Below are 26501 nucleotides of genomic sequence, written 5' to 3'. Positions count from 1 at the left end.
CACATGGCAGACTGCACATTCGTGACACTTTACACCAGTTTACATTCCCGATGCCTTCAGGATGGGCTCAGAACCATCTATGCCTGACAAATATTATCTAAACAAACTGGTATCTATTCTACAAAAAGTCCTTGAGTCCTCATCTGCTTTTTCTCCCCAAGATCTCCTCGGACTTCCACACTCACCAGGACATTCAGTAACTCATCTTCTACTCTCAACTGCACAACTGTAGGAAAGAAACCAGTGTACACATCCTGGATGTTAAGAGGGCACTAGTTTTCTGCCTAGAAAGAACATGCTTTTCGTGTCCTTCACAGACTTAATGAATAGAACCACTGTTTCTGCCCAGAGACAATCCAGGAGGGCACTAGCATTCTACCTAGAGAGAATTAAACCCTTCAGAGTTTCTCCTAGGCTCTTTGTATCTTTCACAGACAAAATTAGTGGAACCTTATTTCTATCCAAAGACTATCAAAATGGGCTTTGGGATGCATTTTGGCCTGTAGCAAACTCTCAAGAGTGCATCCTCCCTCTAGGGTGACAGCCCATTTCACTAGAGCACTGTCCACCTCAGTTGCTTTTGGCAAGAATGTCCCCATCAAAGACATCTGTAAATCTGTCACCTACTCATCTGTTCATACCTTTTCCCAGCAGTACCCCATGGTGTATATTTGCAGCTCTGATGCAGCCTTTTGGATGACTGTACTCCAATATATATTAGGCAGGATTCCTCAGCACCTGCCCCCTTAATGTGGGTACTGCTTGGGAGTCACCTGAAGTGGAGCGCACATAGGGACACTTACTTGAAGGAGAAGGGGTGGTTACTTACTTGTACAGTAGCTGGGCCTTCAAGATGTTTTGTCACTATGAGTGCTCTATTACTTACCCTCCTTCCCCTGCTAACAAAAACCTGTGATCGGAGGAGTAGTGATCCATCAAACTCTCTGTCAACTGGCAAGGGGGTTGTAAGAACATCCTGATTCTGGTATGTACATTCTGGCTCATCAAAGAATGTCATGTGTGGTCTTAAATGAAAGCCAGAGTCACACTGGTCATTAATATCCTTCTGAAATATAGGTACAGATACTATATAAGGAATTATGTGTATGTATACTGAAAATATGATCTTAGATTCTGTATCGCAGCAGAAGTTGAGAAATAGGTTTCTTGTCAGACAAAAGATGTTTATTTGCCTCTCTGTCAGCATGTAGATTTAGCATTGTAAGCTAACACAATGGAGGCACATTTACATATGAAATCAATGGAGAGCTCTGAAGTCAACAAGGAAGAGCACATGGCAGAGGAAGAGAACCTTACCTGGAGATACATTTCAGAGGTTTACTATTCCATATTTGTAGAACAGAGAAGACACCCTGTCATGCTGTATCTAGGAAGTAAATGGGAATGCATTTACATTCATGAAAATGTGATCTCAGCCAGCCTTGTTTGAAAAGGCTGAAGAAGACATTTGTTTTTTTCTTTATGGGAGGTACTTGCTAGCAGTCTGTGCACCATGACTGACCACAAATCCATGTGATTCAAACATCACCTTCTTTAGACAGGAGGTTAGCCTGTTAAGTTTAGTGTCAAGAAAGCATATTATGATTTTGTTTTATATATAACCCTTTTGTTTCCATTATTATCACTTACTTTCTCTCAGTGCAGTGGTATTAAACAAGGACCTGATAGTACAAACTGAATCATACAAGTTGGTGTGTACACTCTTCCCCTGGGGACAGCAGACCTGGAATTTTTTAGAGTGTCCTGTGGAGAAGGGGCTGGACACTACAGAGGAATGCTTTGAAAGGGCTTAATGACTGGAGTACACCTGTTGTTAACCTAGCAGGCAAAGGCAGGGCTAACATAGCTCAGAGGATAGAGCTTGGGTAGCTAACAGTCTGGTGATATCAGGGAACTGATGCCCAGTTAAACACAAACAAGTCTTCCTCATGCTGGAGGCAGGGGGGTAACAAGGTGACTCATAGCCTTGGGTATCCTGAGAGCCAGCACAATATGGACACGCACACATCTAAAATGGAGTACCCACAGGGACAAAACACTAGTTACTGTACAAGTAAGTAACCTTTCTTCTTTGCATGATTGTCCATATACATATTGCACTGTTGCCAGAGTCTTTTTTAGTCAGTGGTACCTGTTGGAGTGGCACATGTGCCCTGCCCGCCCTTGTGCCTGCAGCTACGGGCATAAAAGGTGGGGCTGCACCAACCAACTCCAGTTGCTTCTTGCTGCCCATGGTTAAGAGGCAGAGCTTATCACTTCTTTTGGCATACTACCCATTGTCTTGTAATATTAGTGTAAATAGATAGTTTTTAGTTAGCGGTAAGAGGTTTGGTTTAGGTTTTTTGATAGTGTCTGTTTAAAATTCCATTCAGGACCTTATTTTTGTTTTTTTCTTTATGGGAGGTACTTGCTAGCAGTCTGTGCACCATGACTGACCACAAATCCATGTGATTCAAACATCACCTGTCTTGAGAAGCAGTCATGCTGCTGAATGAAGGCCAGACAGAATGTTTCTCCTTTACTGGTGTGACATTTGGAGACCATTCTCAAGGATACCTCAGAGCTAGAGAATCTCACCTCACGGAATTTCTTTGAGCAGTCGATATGTCCACATTTGGACTCTGGCCTTTCAACTCTGGAGGCTGAAAAGGTTGAATGGTCTTCCAGGACTGCTCCTGCCTCTTTATCTTCTAAGACCATTGAACTAGCCATCAAGTCTTCTGCTTTGAGAAAGTTATCAGGAGACAGAGGTAATAGGAAGGAGAAGAGGCACAGATCACGCTCTCCAAGTGTGGTATCTAGGCCTCAGAAAACGTTGAGGCTTTTTGATGTAAACAGTGCTTCTAAACTTAAAAAAAAAAAAAAAGGGGGGGGGGAGGGAGGGCCTTGAGCACCCATCAAGTTCCTGCTTGGGCTGATTTGGACTTGGACTTATCTCATATTTTACTCAGTGCCATATCGGCCATTTTGGGATCCTATGACCAATCCTCCAGCACTGACTACCCTGGTACTGGCAACACTGGTACTGATGACTGGTGTATCCTAATGCTGTCAAGATTATATATTGTGGCCCCACCTGCTATCATGCCTGTTCCCTTTGTATTGCTTCCATCTTAAACTGGTTTGGCACCAAGACCATATCTTGCTACCAGAGAACTTATCATTTCATCAGTACCAGACTCTCTGCTTCTTGCTTCCACAAAACTATTCCCGTGGGCACCACCTTTAGTTCTAGGTCTAGTACTATCTAGTACTACCTAAAGTATATCCCATACAAATTCCCATTACACCAGTGGGAACAGCACAGCCATTCAGTGAGGAGGTATTCATTTACCTCATAAGCTTTGGGGGACAGTGGAGAGCATTCTACAAGATCCTAGTTGTCTGGGCTTTCTGGAAAGCATCTAAGAGAGGCTCCCATTATTATTATTTATTTATTATTATGGAAGGAGCTCATAAAGGCACCCTGGCCATTGGTACCCACTTCCTTGGCCTTTAGCATCTTATACATTCTAGTATACCTGGAATTTCTGGATGCCTTGGGGATATTCTCAGCATTGAAGACCTGTCTCAACTACCTGTACAAGACTCAGATCTCTGTCTCCTGAACAACTGAGAATGGAGTTATATCCCCCACAACAGCCAGAACCATCTCAGGACGTTTCTCCTCTGGATGAGACTCGCAGGAGACAGAACTGTCCATCCCTGCGCAGTGTCTTCATCCCGAGATGAAGCAGTGGTTCCCGAAACTTAAACATCTACTCCTGATGATTACAAGGTTTTTCAGGAGTTAATGAGGAGAGTAGCCTTGACATTCGGAATCCTGATGGTTGAAGTTCAGGACAGGCCACATAGATTATTGGACATCTTGCACACTTGGTACTAGGATGTACCTCTCTTTTAGATTCTGCTAAAATATTGTGGCAGATACCAGCTTCACTGGGTTGCACTTTGAAATGTGCAGACAGACATTACCGGGTACTATCCACTGGCTCTGTGTAACCTTATACTTACTCAGTACTGGGATCTCTTGTAGCTACAGCTGCAAATGAGATCTTGCCAGACTCAGCTAGGATCTACTCTAAGCATAAGGAACCTAAAAGATTAGACCTTTTTGGCAGAAAATGTTATTCCATCTCTAGGCTGCAGATGTGGATTTCTAATTACTGAGAGGTATTAGCCAAGTATGATTTCATAAACTGTAATACAATGCAAAAATTTATTTATTAACTCTAAAGAAGAGTTCAGGTCCATCTTAAAGGGCAGCTGGAAGTGAAAACATAATTGCAAACTGCTCTGTAAGCAGTTGATACGGCATGTAAATCAATGGGAACAGCTATACTAATGCACAGATCCTCTTGGTTCTTCTCCTTCTGTGATATCCCTAGAGAATTACAAATGACTACTGAGGAGTTGCCCATTGAGGGTTGTAATTTATTCCATGACCACCTAGGGCAGGCGTTGGTATGCCGATTTTTGGCCGCACTCTGCTGCCAGCTGGGGTCCCGTCCGCTGGCCCCACTCAGCCCGCTGCCTGCCTGGATGATCAGAACCCCAGACAGGCAGTGGGCTGAGCGGGGCCAGCGGCTGGGACCCCAGGCCGGCAGCGGGCTGAGCGGCTCAGCCCACTGCCGGTCTGGGGTTCCGGCCGCTGGCTTCTGCCAGCTGGGGTCCCGACCGCTGGCCCCGCTCCGCCCGCTGCCTGTCTGGGGTTCCATCCACTGGCCCCTGTAAATGTAAAATGTATTATTGGCACGTCAAACCTTAAATTACTGAAGACTTGGCACGCCACTTGTCAAATGTTGCCGACCCCTGTTCTAGGGCAATGCTCATTGAGAGTATACACACCAACCCAAAATGCAAACACTTTGGACTTCAGATGTACCAAAAGCAGCCTGTGTGTAATCAGTCCAGGTTCACACAGCTTCTCAGGGAGCTGCAAAAATTCTCTGGAAGAAGACCATCATCAACAGACATATTATTGCCTCTGCTTCCCTCATTTTCCAGGCAACAAAATTGACTCAATGCCTGGAAGCAGTTTACCCGTTACTTCAGATATTTCTAACCTATCTCCTCCTGTTGAGGATGGACTGTCTGACTTCCACCACTTATGGATTACAAAAACAGACCAAAGAAACAAGAGTTTGTGTAGTGGGTTATACAGTCCAATATCACTCCCTGTTCCACCCTCTGTCTTCTTCCCCATCCCTATTCAGGAGCCCCTTTCACAACAGCAGGTTAGAACAGGGAGTACAATCGCTTCTCGCTCTCAGTGCAATAGTGGAGGAACCACACCACCTGAAAAGGAAAAGATTTTACTTGAAGTATTTCCTTATCCCCAACTAAAAGGGAGGACTTTAGCCTATCCTCAATCTCAGGGCACTGACCATTTACATCAAAAGGGGCAAGTTCAGAATGGAATTTAGCAATAATCATCCCGACCCCACACCTGAAAGACTGGTACACTGCTCTTGATCTCCAGAATGTGTATTTTCATATTTCAATCCATCGGACATACAAACAGGGCTTTGCAAATTAACCCAGGGAGGTCATACCAAACATAGGGGTTGTGTGAAAGAAGGTACAGAGGAGCTTGTGTGAAATGTGACAAATAACCAGACATAGGTGGGAGCTGCGACAGAGCCCCCAGGACATAGGCAATACAAACCTTGACAAGGGAGTATAACCAATGAGAGATAGAGTTATGTCGAGTTTTGAAGGTGACAGCAGGAAGTTTAAATTTGATATGCTATCATATGGGAAGCCAATGGAGGAATTAAAAAAGGGGAGTTACATGATTCACTTGATTGGCAAGGAAGTTGCGTTTAGTGGCAGCATTTTGTGTAGACTGAAGGGAGGCAATGTGTGTGTTCGGGAGGCCAGAGCCTGGGAAGTTGCAGTAATTCAGACAGGATGTAAAGACAACGCGAATAAGAGATTTTGCAGTGTTGGGAAACAGAAAAGAACAGATTCTGGAGCTGTTGAGAAAGAAGTGGCACAATTTAGAAATGATGTGGATATGTGAGCAGAGGAGGAGGAGTCAAAATGTGAACGTAAATGTGGACAGGAGACTGTGAAGAATCATGGACAAAGAGTCTAAGTGGGGCAGCTGCATATCCAGTATAGATAGGAGGGATAGAACAGCCACTTCCCGCATACTATGAATTGAGAGGGTAAGTGGAGTCCTCTCTGAACAGTGAATCAAGAGGCCTGTGTGTGAGAGAGAGCGAGAGCACTTTGGGAGCTGGCATCTTCTTCCTAAAGATGAAAATAATTAGAAGACAGGCAAAAAGAAATGTAATTTTAAATATCTCATGATTTTAAGCTATTCTTGTGATTTTTGGAGGTGTGTGTGTCATGGGGTATATAGGCCCCATGTTGGCCTGGCAAACAAATGGTTAAGGGGAGGAACTACCGGCCAGTACTGATTGGCAGCCTCACAACAGCTGGGAGAATAAAAGAGCTGAGAAGCAGAGGGGCAGGGTGGCTGCCAAAGGAGCAAGCAGGCTGGAGAAGGAAACTCATGCCAGCAAGCTGCTGAGTAGCTGACCAGAGACATTACCGAGAGAAGGCATAATCAGATCTACAGGCTGGAGAAGCCTACAGAAATTTGAGTTCCCCTACAGGCCACTCAGAGACTTAAAAACTGAAGGTGTTTCCAGATCCTCTGACTACCAGGACCAGCTGACTTTGCCAAGTATAAGAGGAAAATCCACACACCCCAGTGGGACTGAAACTAGCACCCTTCATAGCCCAGAATGGGAATGTCATAGAGACTCAAGCAAGAGGAGCTGACTGACCACCCTGCCAGATCAAGCAAACTCAGTGGAACACTCCATCTGACCAAACGGGGTGCTGTTGCACCAGCACATCAGCTCACAGGGTGGTCTTATTAATTTTGAAGGTCTGGCGTTGGCAGTACTGGCTACAGGAGGGAAAAGATGGAGGTTAACAGTGTGGGCTGTCATGGGCATATCCATGAACACAGATATCCCTCTATGCACAGACACAGGGAGATGATGTACCCCATGGAGTTATCCTAGATGCTCTTTACTGAGAGTTTGCTGCACATAGTTTTATTTCAAATATAAATTCAAATATACAAGGATTTTTTTTCTGTGTTGATAAATGGAAACAATTTTCAGAAATCCTGGATATATACAAATTAATCAGAATATTCACTTTGTGGCAATTAGGCTAAAGATACATCAGTGAATCTGTATTTGCTTCATTAAGTATGTATATGATACGGTGATTTTTAAAGAGAATTGCTATTTTCTAATAAAACTAATGCATCTTTGAATTTTATTAGAAAATAAAATAATACGTTGCATGTGTGCTATGTTTGAGTAAACAAACTTCTGTATATTTACATTTATGGTGATATAAATAATTGTTCTTTTATAGTGAATGATACTGTTTTAGATTAGGGTTTTTTAAATTAAAACTGATTACAGTATTTCATTTGTCTAGCAAACTATTCTCTTCCTACATTTCTTTAGTATTTACATCATTCTTAAATGACAGCTCATGCTTGTGTTACTCAGTGTTTGTTTCTATAGTGTAGTGATAGCTGTCCTTGGAAAAACGTAGAATACATTTTGCTGAAGAAATACTATTTCTCTGAAGGAGAGGGAGATAGTTAAATAAAAAGGTGAAACTGACAGCCCTTTTCCTGGAGCTGTATTTGTGTTAAACTGTCCTTTATATTGAGCAGATAGCAAATTAGTATCTGTCATTTTCTCAGATATTATATATCCTTTCTTTGCACGGAGCCAAAATAAACATGACTCTTTTAAATGTCCTATTCAGGGCTCCTGAGTCAGACAAAACTCCCATTGTCACCAGTAGAAATATAGGATACCCTCATGGCAGCCAGGAGAGGTGGTGTAGGCAGCCAAACTGAATGCATTATGGAGGAGGGGGAAGTCTGCCCAGGATTCAGCATAGTAGATGGGGGTTGGAAGGCACCTACTATACCCTGCATTAATGAGGCAGGATAGGAAACAGCAATGTCTTTCCTGTCAGCTTTCCTTCCACCCCACCACCCTTTTCATCTATGAGAAAATAAACATCTGTTCCTGGAAAGCCAGGCTAAGAAGCCAGAACACTTCTACCTATCTTTTTTTTTTTTTTTTAAGTCTGCTGTGGGGTAGAATTGTCCCAAGACACTTATGCCCCCCATCTCTCAAAAAAGTCAGGACTGGGAGGTTGACAGGGAATTGGGGGAAGAATGGCTACAGCAGCGCTTTAATATCACTGCTCCTTTCCCCTCCCCCCCCCCCGTCAACGGCCCTGCTGGTAGGGTGCCTACCAGCAGGGCCGCCAACGGGGCGGGGGCAAAAGAGGCAGCGACATTAAAGTGCTGTCATGGAGGGTCCTTAAAGCACTTTAATTTAATGTACGGGCCGGTACCGGCAGTCACTTCTTACCAGTACACCGTACCGGCCTACTTTCACCCCTGAAAATATCCCATGCTATCCTGATACAAGGGGTATTGTTCAGCCAGCAAGTTCTCTATCATCCTTCTTAAAGGAATATCAAAGACACAGTCAAAATTGGATGGCTCCAAAGTATTAGTGGATGGTTTCTGAAGCATATGTAAGCGGGGGAATAGTCCCGCTCTTGTGGGGAACTTTCCTGGCTTCTGCATTACCCCGGTGAAGTGGGCTAGCAAAAGGATCTGAGTCCTCGCTCCACTTCCTTTACCCAGTGGCCTCCCTGCCCTTGAGGACTCCCCTTCCACTCTCCTGTCTGGCAGAGTCCTCTTAACCCCAACAAGGCTGGGCCCAGGATTCCTGGGGGGCTTGACCCCCAACCCTGCTGTGGTCACCTAGGACAGGGGCTAGGGTGTCCCCACTCCGGGGTACTCTCTCTGTACTGGGCACTTCTCTGACCCACTGACCATTACATACAAGTTAAAGCAAATGCAAGTTATTTAATCAACAATTAATTTTAAAAAGAATAAGGGAAAATGAGAAAGGTTAAAGGAAACACATCAACCCGCTCTGTGGCAGGGAACATCACAAACAGTGTCTCTGGAATGTCAGGGCAGTTCACAGTCTGTTCCTTGTAAGTCCCAGGCCTTCTTCTCAGGCCCTGGCTGTGCTGCAGGGATGCTGTGGGTTGGACACTTGCTCTGGTGGTGGCCTCACACTCTCAGGCTCTAAGTGGTAGGACCCTTCTTCCCAGTGTTGCCCCCGCCCTGTCGGGGTTAAATTCCAAGCCTGGCCTGCAGAGCCTCTTGGCTGAGGCGTCTCCCTGTGCTGGGCCCGCTGCCCAGGGTCCCCCTCGCTCTCTCCAGCTGCTCACCACACCCAGCTCCGGACTGCTCCAGCCCCAGCTCCACCACTCTGTCTCAGCACTGCTGCTGCTCTGCCTCCAGCTCCCTGGGCTGCTTCTTTGGCCCTTCTGCCTCTGGTTGCTACAGCTCTGCTCCCAGGACAGGTCTGCTCTGCAGGCTGCTTCTGTGACTCTGCTCCCAGCACTGACCTGCTTCGTGGGCTGCTTTTCTGGCCCCTCTGGCTCTGGTTGCTGCAGCTTTCTTCCCAGGGCGAGTCTGCTCTCTCTGGGCTGTGCCTCTGGCTTTGGGGCTGTAGCTTTGCTCCCAGGACAGGGTCTGCTCTCTCTGGATCTGGCATAGCTCTGCTCCCCAGCTCAGCTTGGGCCCTTGCTTTCTCCTTAGCTGTCTGACCCAGGCAATTCCAGCTCACATGGAGGACGGGACCTCCCTGGCCTCCTGACTCCCTGATTAGCCTGCCCACCCTGTCATTCAGGCTGACCTGGAGCTTTGGCCTCTCCCCACTGTTTCTGGGGACTATCAGTCTCAGGGTCCTGATTTCCCATCGACCCTTCCCCTTTTTAGTACTGGGAGCTAGCCAACCAAAACACCACCACTGACTGTTAGTAAGGGGGCAACAGTCCCCTTAAACATAGGTTAAATTCTCACATATTTCAGCTGGGGTAGCACTCTGCCCTAACTGAAGGGGTAATTGACAGTAGATTCTAAATTTTGAGCTTTCATAGATACTAGAAAGTCACCCATTTTGGTGCTCGTGGCTGAGCTGGCAGAAGAGGCGGGAATGCAGTCTCTATTGCTATACCTTTACCAGTTTTACAGCATAGTGCTGTCATCATTCACTTCCTCCAATAATCCTAACCTTAAACCTTAAGCCTACTTCTATCTCTCCCCTTGCCAGTGCACCAAATTGGCACTGTTTAGATGAACTAAAACAGTTTTGACTTAAGTATACAAATAAACTTGAGGGGGAGGGAGTGATAACTTGGCTGAGTTATCTCTGATGTCAGAATGCGTCTCTGCCTGCAGCACTAAGTATGCATATTAGACTTTTCCATTGTTCCTTTTCAGCTGTCACCAAAATCAATAGGGTTCTTCCCACTGATGCCTACAATATTCCCGGAAATCATGGAATTGATTGGACCCAGTCTTCAAAAGTTACCTCATTAGAGACAAGTGCCATCGAGAATGTTCAAGTTTTACTGAAACAGCACAGCTATTGTAACAGTTCTTTTTAGTAGGACAGCATATTTAAACTCTGAAATATAAAATGTGTCTTCCAGTAAGATATTTATGCACAAGACCTTTTCTAATGTATTTCTCAGACATTCCCACTAGAATTCTTAGCAATCCAATTTAGCACCTTCTACTTTGCAAAGGAAAAACAAGAATAAGCAAAGGTTTAAAAAATTGTAATTTAAAATGTGAAATTCCATTATTATTTAGCTATTTCTTTTCATTCTAGATAAATGTGCCTTATCTAAAATGTTAATATAGAAAATAAGTGATAAAAGAAATCCCAAATCACTGGTCTGTTTTCTGATAATTCTTTGTTGTTGTTATTTTATATAGTGTCAACAGTGGGCTAGTGATGGACAAGAAGACAAAGTTCATTGCACTAAAGTTATTGTGAATATATTTTCCAAAAAGATTTAAAGTTGTTGAAATCAGATAACATTTCAATTCACTACAAAAAGCACTTGAAGAGCAGTTCTTCTCTGAAAAGTAACCTGTAAAAATGGCATTGTGGGAGTCCCATGTTTGTCTCTCAATAACTTCATATTAAATTTTTGCCATTTTAACACAATTTTTTCTCCTAACTGCCAGCCCTGCAAGTTCAGCCTGGGCTCTAAAAGTTCGTCTGCACTTTTTCTGAGTTGCACATCTTTATCAGTGATAAGATTCTACAACTGGGTCTTAATCATGACGTTAAAAACATGGCCGGACGGCTGCTAAAATTCATATAATACATAAAAGCAAAGTGTGAGTTCTAAAGTTCTGCATAAGCCTACAAAGTGCGGTGGACTAGCTTTCCCAAAATTGGCTTATTACCATGCATCACAATTAAAAGATGTGATCAACTGGGTTAACGATAGACCATCCAAACACTAGGTAAAACTTGAACAAGACTGGAACCCCAGATGTTCATAGCTATTCATAGTAATAGTTGGTTTAAGATGAAATTTAGGTCACCAGAAATAATAATAATAAAAAAAATCACCTATTCATCCAGATTACCTTAACAGCTTTGAACAAATTTTCTAAACTGCTGTTGGTGAGGCCCTTTCCCTTAGCTACTTTCATTAATAATCAGGAATTTATCCCTTGTAACGATCAAAGTGACTATTTGTTGTGGGTAAGAACTGAGATTACTCAATTGGGAGAGCTATTCCTAATTTGAAATCATAGTGTAATAGGGCTTCCACTTACTGAGTGCTACCTCATGGCCAGAGCTCCCCCTGCGGTGCCCTCCCTCAGCTTTCTCACTCCTGGGCCCTTTATGAGCTTTACACAGCCCTTCTTGTGCATAGAACTATTCTCCACTTGTGGCTGGTTTAATGACCACAAACAGTTCCACATAGTACTTAATGTCTCAGAAATAAAGTTCAGCAATGCAACCCAAGAGTTCACAGTTATTTCTGTCTCTTCTGCCACCCACACAGAGCTCTTCTCTTTCCAGTATCTGTTCTTCATAGGCTTACCACTGCAAGCTATTTCTTTCTGGAGCTCAGCCTTCAGGCTCTAGCTTCCTTCTACTATCTTCTCCCTTCTTCTGGTGAGAAGGCTATATATATGCTTCCCTCCTCTCGAGAGCTTTTCTAAATTGGCTGGAAGAGAAGAGAGCCTTTCCGCACCCTACAGTACAGTGCTCCTGGTCCTAGTCTCCTGAAGGTTCGGTGTCCTGTCCTCTGTCACCCAATCAATCTACTAATTCCCCAGGACTGCTTCTTCTCTTCAAGGCTATTTCCTGGGTCTTTCTTTCAGCTTCCTGGAAATGGGGTCTTCTGGCCCCATCTACTCTTAAAGGGTCAGTATATTCCAGCACATGTACCAAGAGATATGTAATAATATAAAAATCCTGTGTTTTTAATATTTACAAGTGAAACAGTTTATTGTGAAATTTGGATACGAGTCGGCCCTATCTAGGTCTTTAACTGCATTTGAGGAGTTTACAACAATTTTTGACTGTGTCAAAAGCCTTTCTAACATTCAGATATATCACAGCTATTGCTTCTCCCCTATTCACAAGACTTCTTACCCTGTCAAAGAAGGATATTAGGTTTGTTTGACATGATTTGTTCTTGACAAATCCGTGTTGATTATTACTTATCACCTTATCTTTCTTACAAATCAGTTTTTTTATTTGCTCCATTATCTTTCTGGGTATCAACGTTCAGCTGACTGGTCTATAATTCCCTGGGTTGTTCTTATTCCCCTTTTTGTAGAGAGGTACTATATTTTCCCTTTTCCAGTCCTCTGCGGTCTCTCCCATCCTCCAGTTTTCTGAGATAATTGCTAATCACTCAGACCTCTTTTCAGCCAGTTCCTTAAGTATTCTAGGATGTATTTCATCAGGCCTTGCTGACTTGAAGACATTTAATTTGTCTAAGTAATTCTCAACTTGTTCTTTACCTATTTTAGCCTCAGAGCCTACCCCATTTATACTGATGTTCACTATGTTAGTCATCTAACCTTTTTGGTGAAAGCTGAAACAAAAAAAGCATTTAACACTTTGGTCATGGCTGCCTTTTCATAGAATCAAAGAGATGTAGGGATGGAAGGGACCTTGAGAAGTCATCAAGTCCAGCTCCCTGCACTGTGGGAGGACCAAGTAAAGCTAGACCATCCCTGACCGGTGTTTGTCCAAATTGTTTCTAAAACATCCCATGATGGGGACTCCACAATCTCCCTTGAAAGCCTATTATAGAGTTTAACTACCTTTATCGTTAGATTTTCCTAATATCTAACCTAAATCTCCCTTGCTGCAGATTAAGCCCATTACTTCTTGTCCTACCTTCAGTGGACATGGAGAACAACTGATCGCTGTCCTCTTTATAACAACACTTAACATAGTTGAAGGTTGTTATCAGGTCCCACATCAATCTTCTTTTCTCAAGATTAAACATGCCCTTAAAGTTTTTTTTAACCTTTCCACATAGGTCAGGCTTTCTAAACCTTTTATCATTTTTGTTGCTCTCCTCTGGACTCTTTCCAATTTGTCCACATCTTTCCTAAATTGTGGTGCCCAGAATTAGACATAGTACTCTAGCAGGGGCCTCACCAATGCTGAGTAAAGTGGGGCAATTACTTCCTGTGTCTTACATACAATACTGTTAATACACCTCAGAATCTTATTACCCTTTTTTGCAATTGCATCACATTGACGATGCATATTCCATTTGTCATCCACTTCAACAGCCAGATCCTTTTCAGCAGTACTACCACCTAGACAGTTCTTTTCCCATTTTGTAGTTGTGTATTTGATTTTTCCTTCCTAAGTGAAGTACTTTTCATTTTTCTTTATTGAATTCCATTTTGTTCAATTCAGACCAATTCTCTAATTTGTCAAGCTCATTTTGAATTTTAAACCTATCCTCCAAAGTGCTTGCAGCCCTCCCAGTTTGGTGTCATCTGCAGATTTTTTAGCATACTCTCTACTCCATTATTTCAGTTATTAATGAAAATATTGAATAGTACTGGACCCAGGACTGATCCCTTTGTGGTCCGACTAGATATGCCCTCCCAATTTGACAACAAACCATTGATAACTATTCTTTGAGTACTGTCTTTTAACCAATTGTGCACCCATCTTATAGTAATTTCATCTAGACCACATGACCCTAGTTTGCTTATGACAATGTCATGGGGAACTGTTTCTGTTTTCTGCTATTTTCTTTCCCTCCTCATTGAGTAGTGGCCCTACTCTGTCTTTGGACTTCCTTTTGCTTCTACAGTATTTTTAAAATGTTTTCTTGTTACCCTTCATGTCCCTAGCTAGCTTAATGACATGTGCCTTGGCCTTTCTAATTTTGCCCCTACATGCTTGTGTTGTTCATTTATATTCATCCTTCTTAATTTGACCTAGTTTCCTCTTTTTGTATGACTGTATTTTGAGTTTCAGGTCATTGAAAATCACCTGGGCAAGCCAGGGTGGTCTCTTACCATTCTTCCTATCTTTTCTCTGCATTGATATAGTTTGCTCTTGTGCCCTTAATAATGTCTCTCTAAAAAGTTGTCAACTCTTCTGAACTTTTTTCCCTTAAATGTGCTTCCCATGGGATCTTATCTACCAGTTCTCTGAGTTTGGTAGTTTCTCTGAATATAGGACAGCCTTAACTTATACACAACTTAGTGTTTTTGTTTATTAACATACCTGTAAATGTTGAGTTTTCTTAGTAATTTATGGGTTTTTTTTTTCAAGTCTGGATTCTATCTTCTTTTTCTATTTTTTTCCTGTTTGTATATAACCCTTTCCTAGTGTTAAGACTCCAATAAATTTTAACTTTTAGTTTCTGTTTTCCAATATATAATGGAGACTTTTTATTTGAACAACAGTAGTACTATAGAGAAGGATAAAATAAAGTATAAGGTGGTCTTTGAAGGACACCTCTCAATAGTAATGAGGGATCCAGAGAGATGCCTTTAGAACTAGTAAACATAAACACTACAAATGAAGGTTAATAATAATTTAAATAAATTTAAAAAAAAAATTAAATAATTTATTTGGTTCTCCTTTGAAAAGATTCACAAAATTGAATTATGCAGTTGATCACACATGGAATAAAAGTCACTAAATGTCTGTTTAGAGAGAGAGAAAGAACTTGTTCCTGCACAGTAGAGATGTGAAGTTTTGTGTATATATAAGTTCAAGATAAAAATGATGAATAGAACAGGGAGCACATTGGACTCAATCCGGCAACAATGTGTGCTGCAGTGGGCTGCCAAATTATTCTTGCCTAATAGCAGAAATAAGGCTAAAAAGGAGAGGATGCAGCTAAGTGCTACAGAAGTATGCTAAGGAATTTGCTTAAGTCCATGTTTCCTCAAACATGTCCATTTTCCACTCATATCCCTCCCTTATTTTATTTTGCACTGTTAAGCATAAGGGAGCAAATATAGAAGGGATTAGCACTAGCCCCCACTTAGTTTATGCTTAGTGCCTCATACTGCACAAGCAATTAGAGGAGCTGAGTTAAAATAGATCATGTAATCTGTCCAGAGAGAAACATCCATCCACCAAAATTTGAACAAATCTTCATATTCATCTCAGAGCACAGCCATAGCATGCAAAAAGGATTGTGAGGATGTATCATTAAGACAGAGATGCACACTTCTATTAATCAAAATTGGAACCTAGCTTAAAACCATGTTTAGCACGTGCAAAATGTAATCATGAACTGATATGGACAAAGAATATTGATTGCAGTGTGTGCTGTTTCTGTGATGCCTACCAATCCTGACTAATGAAGATACTAAGAATGATTCTGAAATCTGAGAAGGGGAAAAAATGTATATCCAGCATTATTTATAGGCATGGCAGTTGATATTTTTTAACCTGTTTATAAATAAGAACATAAAAGCAGCCATACCAAGTCAGACCAAAGATGCATATAGCCCAGTATCTTGTCTTCCGACAGTGGCCAATGCCAGGTGCCCCAGAGGGAATGAACAGAACAGGTAATCATCAAGTGATCCATCCCCTGTTGCCCATTCCCAGCTTCTGGCAAACAGAGGCTAGGGGCACTGTCCCTGCCCTTCCTGGCTAATAGTCACTGATGAATCTATCCTCCATGAACTTATCTAGTTCTTTTTTGAAACCTGTTATAGTTGGTCTTCACAACTTCCTCTGTCAAAGAGTTCCACGTTGTGTGGAAAAAATACTTCCTTTTGTTTGTTTTAAACCTGCTGCCTATTAATTTCATTAGGTGACCCCTAGTTCTTGAGTTAGGAGAAGGAGTAAATAACACTTCCTTATTTACTTTCTCCACACCAGTCATGATTTTATGGATCCCAATCATATCCTCCCCTTAGTCGTCTCTTTTCCAAGCTGAAAAGTCCCAGTTTTATTAATTTCTCCTCATCCGGCAGCCGTTCCATACCCCTAATAATTTTGTTGCCCTTTTCTGAACCTTTCCCAATTCCAATGTATCTTTTTTGAGATGGGACGACCACATCTGCATGCCGTATTCAAGATGTGGGCGTACCATGGATTTATATAGAGGCAATATATTTTCTGTCTTATTATCTATCCCTTTCTTAATGATTCCCAACATTGTTAGCTTTTTTGACTGCCACTGCACATTGAGTGGATGTTTTCAGACTCAGTGACTGCAAGATCTCTTTCTTGAGTGGTAACAGCTAATTTAGACCCCATCATTTCATATGGATTGTGTTTCCCAATGTGCATTATTTTGCATTTATCAGCCTGGAATTTCATCTGCCATTTTGTTGCGCAGTCACCCCGTTTATTTTACCCTATTAATTTTTCTAATGTTTCCTTCATAGTGGTTTTAATAAAATACATTTAATTTGAAATTTAAAGTTCCCTGTTGTGCAACATTTCACTTTTGTGGTTCAAGATGGTTTCTGTTTTTAAATTGAATATTTTTATTCGCTTTATTTTTGTTGACAAACATTTGCATCCACATACTGTATAAATTAGTGCTCCATTTGTTCCTCTCGGGCAGCATATTTTACTCAAGCATGTAATTTGTTTTGGTATTGTTTTCTTCTGCAAATAATAAAAATAATCACTAAAAAGCTACATCAAAATAAGCATTCATTCTGCCTCTCATTCTATTGGGGACATGCTGATTGCTTACTCCTTCTCCTCTTCCAGTTACTCCAGGCTGGAAACAACCAAACAAGAAGAGTCAAAGAAATCTACTAGTAGGTCCTTATTAACCCCATTTGCTTCCTGTGCCAGTCAGTTTATTTCCTGTCTTCTGGCAAGACAGTTCCAAAAGTTCCCCTGACTATGCTTCTCCCATCCCTAATAATACCAGTTTTAGAGCTTGAACACCATCAGAATGTCATAAATGTTTCAGTATCTTGTGTAATTTCACCTTAATAGCTGGTTGCTCTTACACTGTCACACAGGCAGGGACAGTTTGAGATTTAAAGAGCCTCTGGTGGACTCTCTCTCTGAGCCTCCCAATCACTGTTCTACTTCACAAGCAAACAGACCACACTGTAAATTTTTTGTTAAACATTTAAATAAAAGTTGTCAGGCAAAAATGACATATAAAACAGAAGACGGGACAGAAAAAAAATTTCCCTAGTGCTACAGTCTTACACTGAAAATGGTGATGAGTTTTTCCTCAGGCCAAATTCTCCTAAATGTATTGGGCCCCTATATCTTTGAGGAGATATCTGTTCTCCTTGACCTCCCATCCCTAAATAGAGAGATGTGCCCTACTCAGTCTAAGGCTATGTCTGCACTACACCTCACTGGTGGCTGTGTGTAGGATATATGTAGCTACAGGCCACAATGAAAATCCTACTGTGCCCACTCTGTAACTACATCATGTGTTGGTGAAAGGCTCTGGCAGAGGGGAAAAGCTTCAGTAGCTCCCTACTGCCGGAGCCTTTCACTATGGTGAGGAAAGCCTCTGACAGCGGGGAGGAGGGGAGGTTCCTTAGAGGGGGAAGACTCCAACAGTAGCGAGCTGCCAGAGCCTTTCCCTGTTGGGAGAGTCTTTTCCTGTAGAGGGGCAAGGTTCCAGCAGCAGGGAGGCAGCAGGACACTACACTGCAAAATACAGCTGTGTAGACAGGCTTGGGCAAGTAGTGAGTATATAGGATAGGTACTTGCATATATACTCGCACCCTTCAGGAGTGTCTTTACTCCACCCATCTAATAGGTGTCTCCCTGGCTACACTGCTGTTTATACCCACACAAGGGGTCTAGATAGGTATGCATTCTACACACAGCTGAAAGAAGCGTGCAGTGAAAATGAACCTTAAGAAGATGTGCCCTTTCTCAAGAGGTTTAACACAGATTTGGCTTTGGTAGTGAATGAACTTTTTCTAATTTAAAAAGTCAGATACTTCCTTATAAATAGGTTTCAGAGTAACAGCCGTGTTAGTCTGTATTCACAAAAAGAAAAGGAGTACTTGTGGCACCTTAGCGACTAACCAATTTATTTGAGCATAAGCTTTCAAGTGAGCTGTAGCTCACGAAAGCTTATGCTGAAATAAATTGGTTAGTCTCTAAGGTGCCACAAGTACTCCTTTTCTTTTTCCTTATAAATATAATTTAAAATAGGATTTAGCTTAGTTATTTAACAAGTTTTATTGTTAACACTTCTTTAAAGTGGTTTTCTTCAAGACAAAATTTTCCTAAACAAAGGCCATCACAAGGGCTTTTTAGCTATATTATTTCTCACTCGTCACCATAAAGAGACCATTTTAGTATCTGGGTTATAGGGAGTCGTGGTTTTTCCCTAAAAATATATTGGACCCGGCTCTAAATTCAGTTTTGAAGGAAGTTTTTCTTAAACTTCAAAAACAAAAGCTGTTTGGGAGTTACCTGATCTTTTAAATTTTCTTTTCAAAGAATTATACAGAATATATGAAGTTCTACCAGGGGGGGTGTGTATGTGTTTCTGTAGTAGCATCAAGTCTCTAATATTGACCGTGTGTGTTTGTTTTTCTACAGTAGCATCAAGTCTCTAATATTGACCTAGCAAATAACCTTTTATTTTCTGAAGGCTTCATTGTGAGCTTATAACTCTGAAAAACTGATTTTCAGACTCAGGATGTCACTCAACTGTCATTTCCAACTGCCATGGAACCTTCTAGTTACAACATTTTTAACTCCTAACAGGGTTTCATTGTTTTTGTTTTAAATAAGTCAACATACATCCTCCCACCTTTACTCTGAAGCATGGTCTCTGGCAAGGTGGCAGAGTGGATGGAGCATTATCAGTTGCTTTTTATTTGTACTGCTGCAAGGATTTTTATGCATCAGCATATTGAATTAATAAACAAGCTGTAGGAGTTCAAGAATGTATAATTTTTTTAAAAAAGTCCTGACTATTTATCCTGCTATAATTTTTTTTATTTAAAATATGGATGAAACTATGGAACTTGTGTTTCTCTTCTTAAATCTCAGATTGCAGAACTTGTTTATATGATACACACAGGAGAAAAAAAAATCCTTAAAAACAGACTTTATTCTTGAAAATTATTATTATAATCTTCTGTCACTTATCGTGTGAAACACAACAAAACACACATTTGAAGGTGGAAAAGTGTGCTTTCAGGACTGACCCGAAACTTGTTGAAATTACTCTCATAGACTTCAGTGGGCTTTGGATCAGATTCCACCAGCGCTTGTAGAGCAATTATGATTTGGGCTTACAATTTAGGATAAGATAGAGGGCAGAGGAATTCAAGGAGGATGAAAACATCACTAGGTTTGATTACTGTTGAACAAAGATTTTTGTGTGATGCAATAATTTATATGACCTCTTTTCATGCAATAAATCTGCTTTGAAGTCAAGTAATAAGAAGAGCTTCTGGATTAAATAGTGGTCTCGGGATTTCACTTCTTTACTGAGTCTCCCTTTTATAAGGCCAGAGATTGGTTGGAGAGGAAACGTATGCAGCCGTATCCTGTCGTACTGTTAAGAAATCATCTTTACCACTTGATTAAGATTTTTTGAAAAATAACAGGTCAGGTACTCTTTCCAAAAGAGCAGGCTGTGCAAGAGCAGGATTGTCTTTGTATAAATGGTTCACAATGGAAATATTTCACAAAACTTCTGGTGGTAAACACTAATTAATCTAACCTTCAAAAAGGATCATTTCAAAAACCTCCATTTTTCTATCGAACTTTAGCAGCAGTATTAAAGTGTGGGATTGTTCTCAGAATCTAAGCTTTATAGTCAATATAGGGAAGAGTTTCTTTAAATCTGTCACAAAATCTCTTTTCTAAATGAATGAGTCAGTACCAGAAAAGAGAGAGCAGAAAAAAATCTGTTATAGTCAGAATTTTGCAGAGGTAGTCAGGATGATAGAGATGTTCTAATTGAGAAGTTCTCAAAGAGTCCTTCCTGATGAGCCACAGAATGAAATGAGAACCATGCTAGAGGGGTATTGGAGTGCTGGGAGGCCTTAAGGCATATTCTACCAGGTCCAAGGCTGCCTGACAACAGCATGTCTAAGAAATATTTCTGTCACTGAGATAGGGAAGGTTGCTAACTGAAGTTCAATTCATAAATTTATGCAACATTACTTTTTTGACTTGGCTTCCAGAAATAGGGTGGAATTGTGTTCTGTGCCTACTGAAGTAGGTGATACCTGGGGCAGCAGAGTGCAAAGGTGGGTTTAAGTGGGGAAACTCTGCTTTCAATACTCAGAGAAAGGCTTTATCTATACTGAGGGTTTTGATATAGTTACACCAGTTTCACAGCATTCACTTAAAAAGTGATGCAGCTTACCCCAATTAGAAACTCCGGTATATCACACTAATGCAAGCCCAGTTTTTACACCAGTGCATCACATCTATACTATGTGCATCACATTTATACCAGCTCAGCTACGTCGGTATAGCTGCACTGGAGCAAAAATCCAGGGTAGACAAGGCCAAAGGAAACTTACTTACCTAGAAAATGTAATTCTTAGAATAGATGAACAGCATCGATCCACACTTCTCATCCACCTTCCCCAGTTCTTTTTAGGGTAGATTATGATTTAAATAGAAAGGAACTGGAGTGAGTTCCAGGAGGCTTCTGTTGTGAAGGAGTAAATATGTAGTTGAGTGTTTTCCAGGTGGTTCTGACTTTGTCACTGAGAGTACATGCACTCCCAAGAGTATGGCTCTGAGATGTCAGTACTGTAATGTGGTAATTGCAGTCTTATCCCACAGCTGTCGCATTCTGTATTGTTTAATAACTGTTAGAACATTCATGTGCCCCAACTATTTCATATTGCTTAGTAACCATTAGAACCACTTTAGCACTGGACATACTTTTTGCAAAATACCATGTCCCATAAAGTGCCTGGTGGTTTTTTGTTTTTGTTTGTTTTTACAGGTACAGCAGGTGCAGACCGTGCAGCAGGTACAGCATGTCTACCCAGCACAGGTGCAGTATGTGGAGGGAAGTGACACGGTCTACACAAATGGAGCTATGTAAGTTTTATTAATTGGAATTTCCATACCTGGCAGGATGTGTGGTTAAATACACATCTCTAATGACACCTTACTGGCTTCAGTTTTGTAAGTGGATGAGAGAAATTGTCAGTGGTTAAAAGCTTGTTCCTTGTAGTGTCATTTGAAATAATTCTAGGGAGAAAATAGGAGATGAATTCACATAGTTTAAATATTTTCAGATAGAACTTTTGCCTTGAAATTAATACAGGTATATTTCTGCAACTGTTTTAGTTGGACCTACATAACAATTACATCTACAATATTCTGTCATATTTTTTAACCTTTAGTTTTATGGGTAAGTTTAAATCCTAGCCATAGAAAGAATTATCTAACTTTGCAATAAAGTTTTTTCATAAAAAAAGACTCAAGTTATTGGCCACGTCCCCTTCCAATTATAATCCTACTTGCAATAGCACTACCTGTGGCAACTACAACAATTACTTGTGGAAAAGAAGTGATGTGTTTTTACTCTGTTTAATGAGATGTGTTCTTTCCCTTTCAGGAGGGAAATAAGAGTAACCTTGTCTCAGTTAGTGCTACATGGTCCCCTTCTCCAGATATCTTCCTCTTCCATCTGTGTTGTGTTGTGAGTGCATTTAGGAGCAAGGAGCACACAGAAGCATGTGTGGTATCAGCAAAGATTTATTTATTGATAATTTAAAAGCGGCACAGCAGAATCAACTTTATTTCCAGGTGTAGCAACTCTTCCAAAGTTAACTCTTTTAGTGCCTTCCAGCACAACATGGTTTTCCTGTCTTCCTATGCCTTCTCCCAGTGACCCACTGCACATACTGCCTTGCTGCTTGTTTTCCTTCTCTCTTGCACATACTACTCAACTATCCTATTCTAGGCAGGGCTGGTAGTACTGCCTCTTATTAAGATTGCCCAACTCTTCCAATTATAAGACCCTGTTTTCAGTTTCTTATCACTTTGCCAAACTTTAACCATTTGGGCTGAAATTTTGTGTGTTGGGTGTCCGCCTTCGGCTAAATTAGTCTGAAAAGTTTCATGTAGAACAGTTCAGCTATTATACACTGTTTTGTCCGTCTGAAAAAATTCTGGCTATCTTTCTGGCGAAATGCCCTAGTGCCCCCATTCTTTGGAGCACAGACTTGAAATTTCGCAGGGGTAGCCTTTGTCTCAGGGATATGCCTTTTGCCATTCCAGTGAACATCTGCCAAAATTTGGCCAAGTTATAATCCTTTGAAAAATTGCATTTCACACACGCTCAGTAGAGACATCTTAGATGTTAGTAGCTACATTTTCCAAAGATTCTGTTTGCAGTGGGCATGCTGCAACCCAGGGCTGAACAGAACTCCCCCTGCAATTGCTGTTCTGGCCTACTACAGGGTATGCTGTGTGTGGGACCAGAACTGAGAGCAAGGAATCTCTTTCTCCTCTGCTCTCAGTGACTGTCTTGCTGGGCTCAAGCAGCATGGATGAAGAAGCTGCCTGATTTGAATGCAGAGGGAAGAAAAGCCAGGCCTGAGAAGGGGTGGCAGTGAGAGTAGATTGGGAAAAGGAGCATGTGGGGTGGAAACTGGGACTGCAAGCTGGTTGTGGGAGAGAGGGAAACTGGGACTGGCTGAGCAAGGAGGCTGGGACTGGGGTCCAGGGGAGACTGGGACAGAATGAGCCAGAGACTGGGACTAGCTGGGCAAGACAACTGGAGCTGGAGGAACGAGTGTCTGGGAGCCAGTAGACAGCCAGGAGAAAGAGATTGGATGAAGAGCCAGGGGACCTGACTGGGATTGACTGGGCAGTAAGACTGATACAAGAGACTTGGGGGGAGGCACCAAAGTTAGATGAGCAGCCTGGGGGGAGAGAGTGCCATTTGGAGCCAGTGGGCACAGGGAGCATGGATGGACCACTAGAGACCAGGATGGAGGCAGTTCAGATGAGGAGCCATGGGGGGACAGGCGGGTCTGGGCCTGGATGGACAAAGAGACTGGGGACAAGGAGTTGGGGGTAGGGAGGAACTGGAAATGGATGGGCAAGGAGACTGGGACTGGAATGAGACGCCTGAGCAGTGGAGACTGGGACTGGCTAGGTAAGGATAGTGGGACTGGATAAGGAGCCAGAGGTAGGGAAGAGACAGGACTGGGACAAGGATTGGAGGGGATGGGTCAGAATGGATCATGCGTGGGGAAATGGGCAGAAGAGTCTGCCTGTTACAGCACATTCTCCTCTGGAGCTTGGAATGGAACCCAAGATTCTACTTTATGTCAGTGTAAATCCCAGTGTAGTTGTGCATGCATCCCATGCTCATGAGATTGTCGTCTTTTGAATAGCAGCGTCCCTTGGGACCGTTCATGCAGCCTGTGCCTCCTTGTGCTCCCATGTGAGGGCATAAAAGCTGGACCAGCCGCGTCCTTTCCATAGTTTCCTCTTACCATCTGTGGCAGCGAAATGGAATCCAGCGATGTCCAACCTGCTATTCCCTTTTCGCAGATATAGTGTCAGTTAAATCTTCTCCCGTTGTCTTCCACATTTCCAGAGAACTTCAAATCTGGTGGGGCTTTTGTGTAAGGGGCTGGCCAAGACAGCAAATTCTGCTACGGATCTTTTGTAGTAGGAGGCCAGACGTAGGAAACTGTGCACTTTGGTTACATACCAAGATACAGGCCGTGCTCTGACATATCCACCTTCTCTGGATCTGGGCCTGCTCCCTCCATAGAGATCATGTGCCCCAATATGTCACATCGCTAAAGAAAAAGCTGACACTTAGTGTCGTTAACTTTCAGATTGGCACCTTTCAACTTCTTGAGTACTGATTTCAGTTTCTGCAGATGTTCTTCCAAAATTGAGCCTATCACAATGATCTCATCCTGGTACACTAGGTAGGATGTTTTCTGCAAGTCTGCTGACACGATATCCATGAGCCTCTGGAATGTACCTAGCACATTACACAGACCAAATGGCAGCATGTTGAGCTCAAAAAGTCCCTGCTTTGTGCACAATGCTGTTTTAGCGTTATCTTCTGGATACACCTACACTGGCCAATCCCCACTTGCCAGGTCAAGGGTGGAGAACCATCAGTCTTTAACCAGGCCATCTAATGTGTTGTCAGTGTGGCGCAAGGGATAGGCATTATTAACAGTTGCATAATTCAGTCTATGATAATCCCTGCAGTCCCACACACGTCCATGTTTCTTCCACACCAAAATCACTGGAGCAGCCTACAGGCTCACAGAGGGCCTAATGAGCCCACTCTCCTCCATTTCTTGTGAGTCATTGCTTGAACTCCTGCTGAAAATGAATGGGGATCCTTCCAAGTCTTTGACTGATACGTCTGGCATTCCCAGAACTGATCCAATACTTTATTAACACAGTGCATCCCAGATGATGGGTCACCATGACTAAATATATTTGCATATTCTAACAAAACTTCCTGTACTGTTCACATCTGTTCAAGCTTCAGACTGTATTGTTTAAACTTGAACTCAAGTCCTGCATCTCTCTGAGCCTTTCTTCCCAGCCCTTTGTTGCCTTGACCCTGGTCTGGTTTGAACTTCCTCACATCAACTGGGTTCTTGGTTTTGTGATCTTTCTGCAGGACCAGCACACCCCTCTCAAGTGTGCCAATCACCCTATGCTGATACACGACCAATGGGCTTTGTTGACATGTTGGCTATCCATACCAGGATTTGCCACATCAGCTCCTACCAATCGAGTGTCCAGTGAGGAGCTCCAGCCTATTTGAAGGTTAGGGCTCAATCAGACCACCTTCATCATCTTGGCACCCACCTTTGATCTGCCTGGGATAATCATCTCAATTTTAGAGACTCCATCAGATTTTTTTCTACCACCTCTCCATGCACTTCCACATGGCCGTCTGTAGTGAACAGGGGAAATCACCTTCCCAACAGAGAACAGGAACAGTTGGTGAAATTCACAGCAACATGGTATTTCTTCAGGAAGTCCGTCCCGAGGTTGATGGCTGTGTGCCACATTCCCAGAACTTGAAGCATCATTCTGTTATCCACCCTGACAGCTAATTTATAGGGTTGATGATTCCTCTCGGTCTCAGTGGTATGTACAATGGATACCTGGGCATTGGAGTCTAGGAGAGAGTGGCACTCTATTTCTCCAGTCTCCCCTTCCAGATAGTATCCAGCCCTACTGCACGAGCAATCTCCACCTTCTTTGGAATTCTTTTCAGTAGCAATGTCCATTGGGGCTGCACTTGTGTCCTGTGCTTCCTTGTGCTCCTGTACAAGAACATAAAGGGCACAGCAGCCACAACCCTCCCATAATTCCCTCTTACCAAGTGTGGCATCAAGATGGAACTTAGACTGTGTCTGATCTGTGCTGCCAGCTGTCAAATATACCTCCCCCACTATCAAGGCTAACTCTGTCAGAGGTCAAGCAACATCCTTGGCCTGTTTCAGAAATGTTCCAGTATCTGAACTCTGCTAGGTGGAGCAGTCTGCTCACATATGTAGAGCACCGTGCACTGCACTTGGCTAGTAGGTTCAGGTTCAGAAGAGCAGTACTCCCATCCTTGTTTGACTAATGTATCTGGTGCTCTTCATGCCTGCCATCCTGAAGACGATGCTCTGTGCCAGCCATCTACAGTGGAATCCACGATGACACATACACAAAGAAAGAATGGTTAGTTAAGCTCTAGAAACTGTGTTTCTTTGAGATATTATAGTCAGTGTGGATCTTCCAACCCATCCTTCTTCCCTTCCTTAAGAGTCCTCAGAGAACATAGGCTTCAAAGTACAGGGGAACTTTTTTTTATTTACTCAATTTTCATGAGTCCAAACTTTTCTTAAATGCTATGTGTCCAGTGGACTTTAAAACATTTCTATTTCCATGAGCAAGAAATACTGGATTGAATACTGGATTCTGCAGTGTTTGTCTCCTTGTACAAAAACTGTCTTGCTGTTTATGCATACATATTTATTTTCACTTCTTAACACATTTTGGAAGTGTCTGTATAATCAATAATATGTAGGCTGTATGGTTTGTCAACATTATTCATTTAATGTCACAATGGAATTTCTACATGTTGTA

At 42.2% G+C, this 26501-nt stretch overlaps 1 protein-coding gene across 6 annotated transcripts in view; it reads left to right on the top strand.

Annotated features, from left to right (window-relative positions):
* Nucleotides 1–26501, top strand: part of RFX3 (regulatory factor X3) — a 252819-nt gene that overhangs the window by 140839 nt on the left and 85479 nt on the right. For 5 of the 6 annotated variants that reach the window (XM_077817624.1, XM_077817628.1, XM_077817625.1 and 2 more), the window contains one exon: nt 21361–21458. The exons of the other annotated variant lie outside the window; for it this stretch is intronic. In XM_077817624.1, the coding sequence (XP_077673750.1) occupies nt 21361–21458 (98 nt within the window). The remainder of the gene's footprint in view (nt 1–21360; nt 21459–26501) is intronic. 6 annotated transcript variants of the gene reach the window in all.

The sequence above is a fragment of the Eretmochelys imbricata genome, chromosome 5, assembly GCF_965152235.1.
Source record: "Eretmochelys imbricata isolate rEreImb1 chromosome 5, rEreImb1.hap1, whole genome shotgun sequence".
In the NCBI taxonomy this organism is placed as follows: domain Eukaryota; kingdom Metazoa; phylum Chordata; order Testudines; family Cheloniidae; genus Eretmochelys; species Eretmochelys imbricata.
Note: the sequence above shows the minus strand (reverse complement) of the source record. Positions and strands in the feature narration are given on the sequence as shown.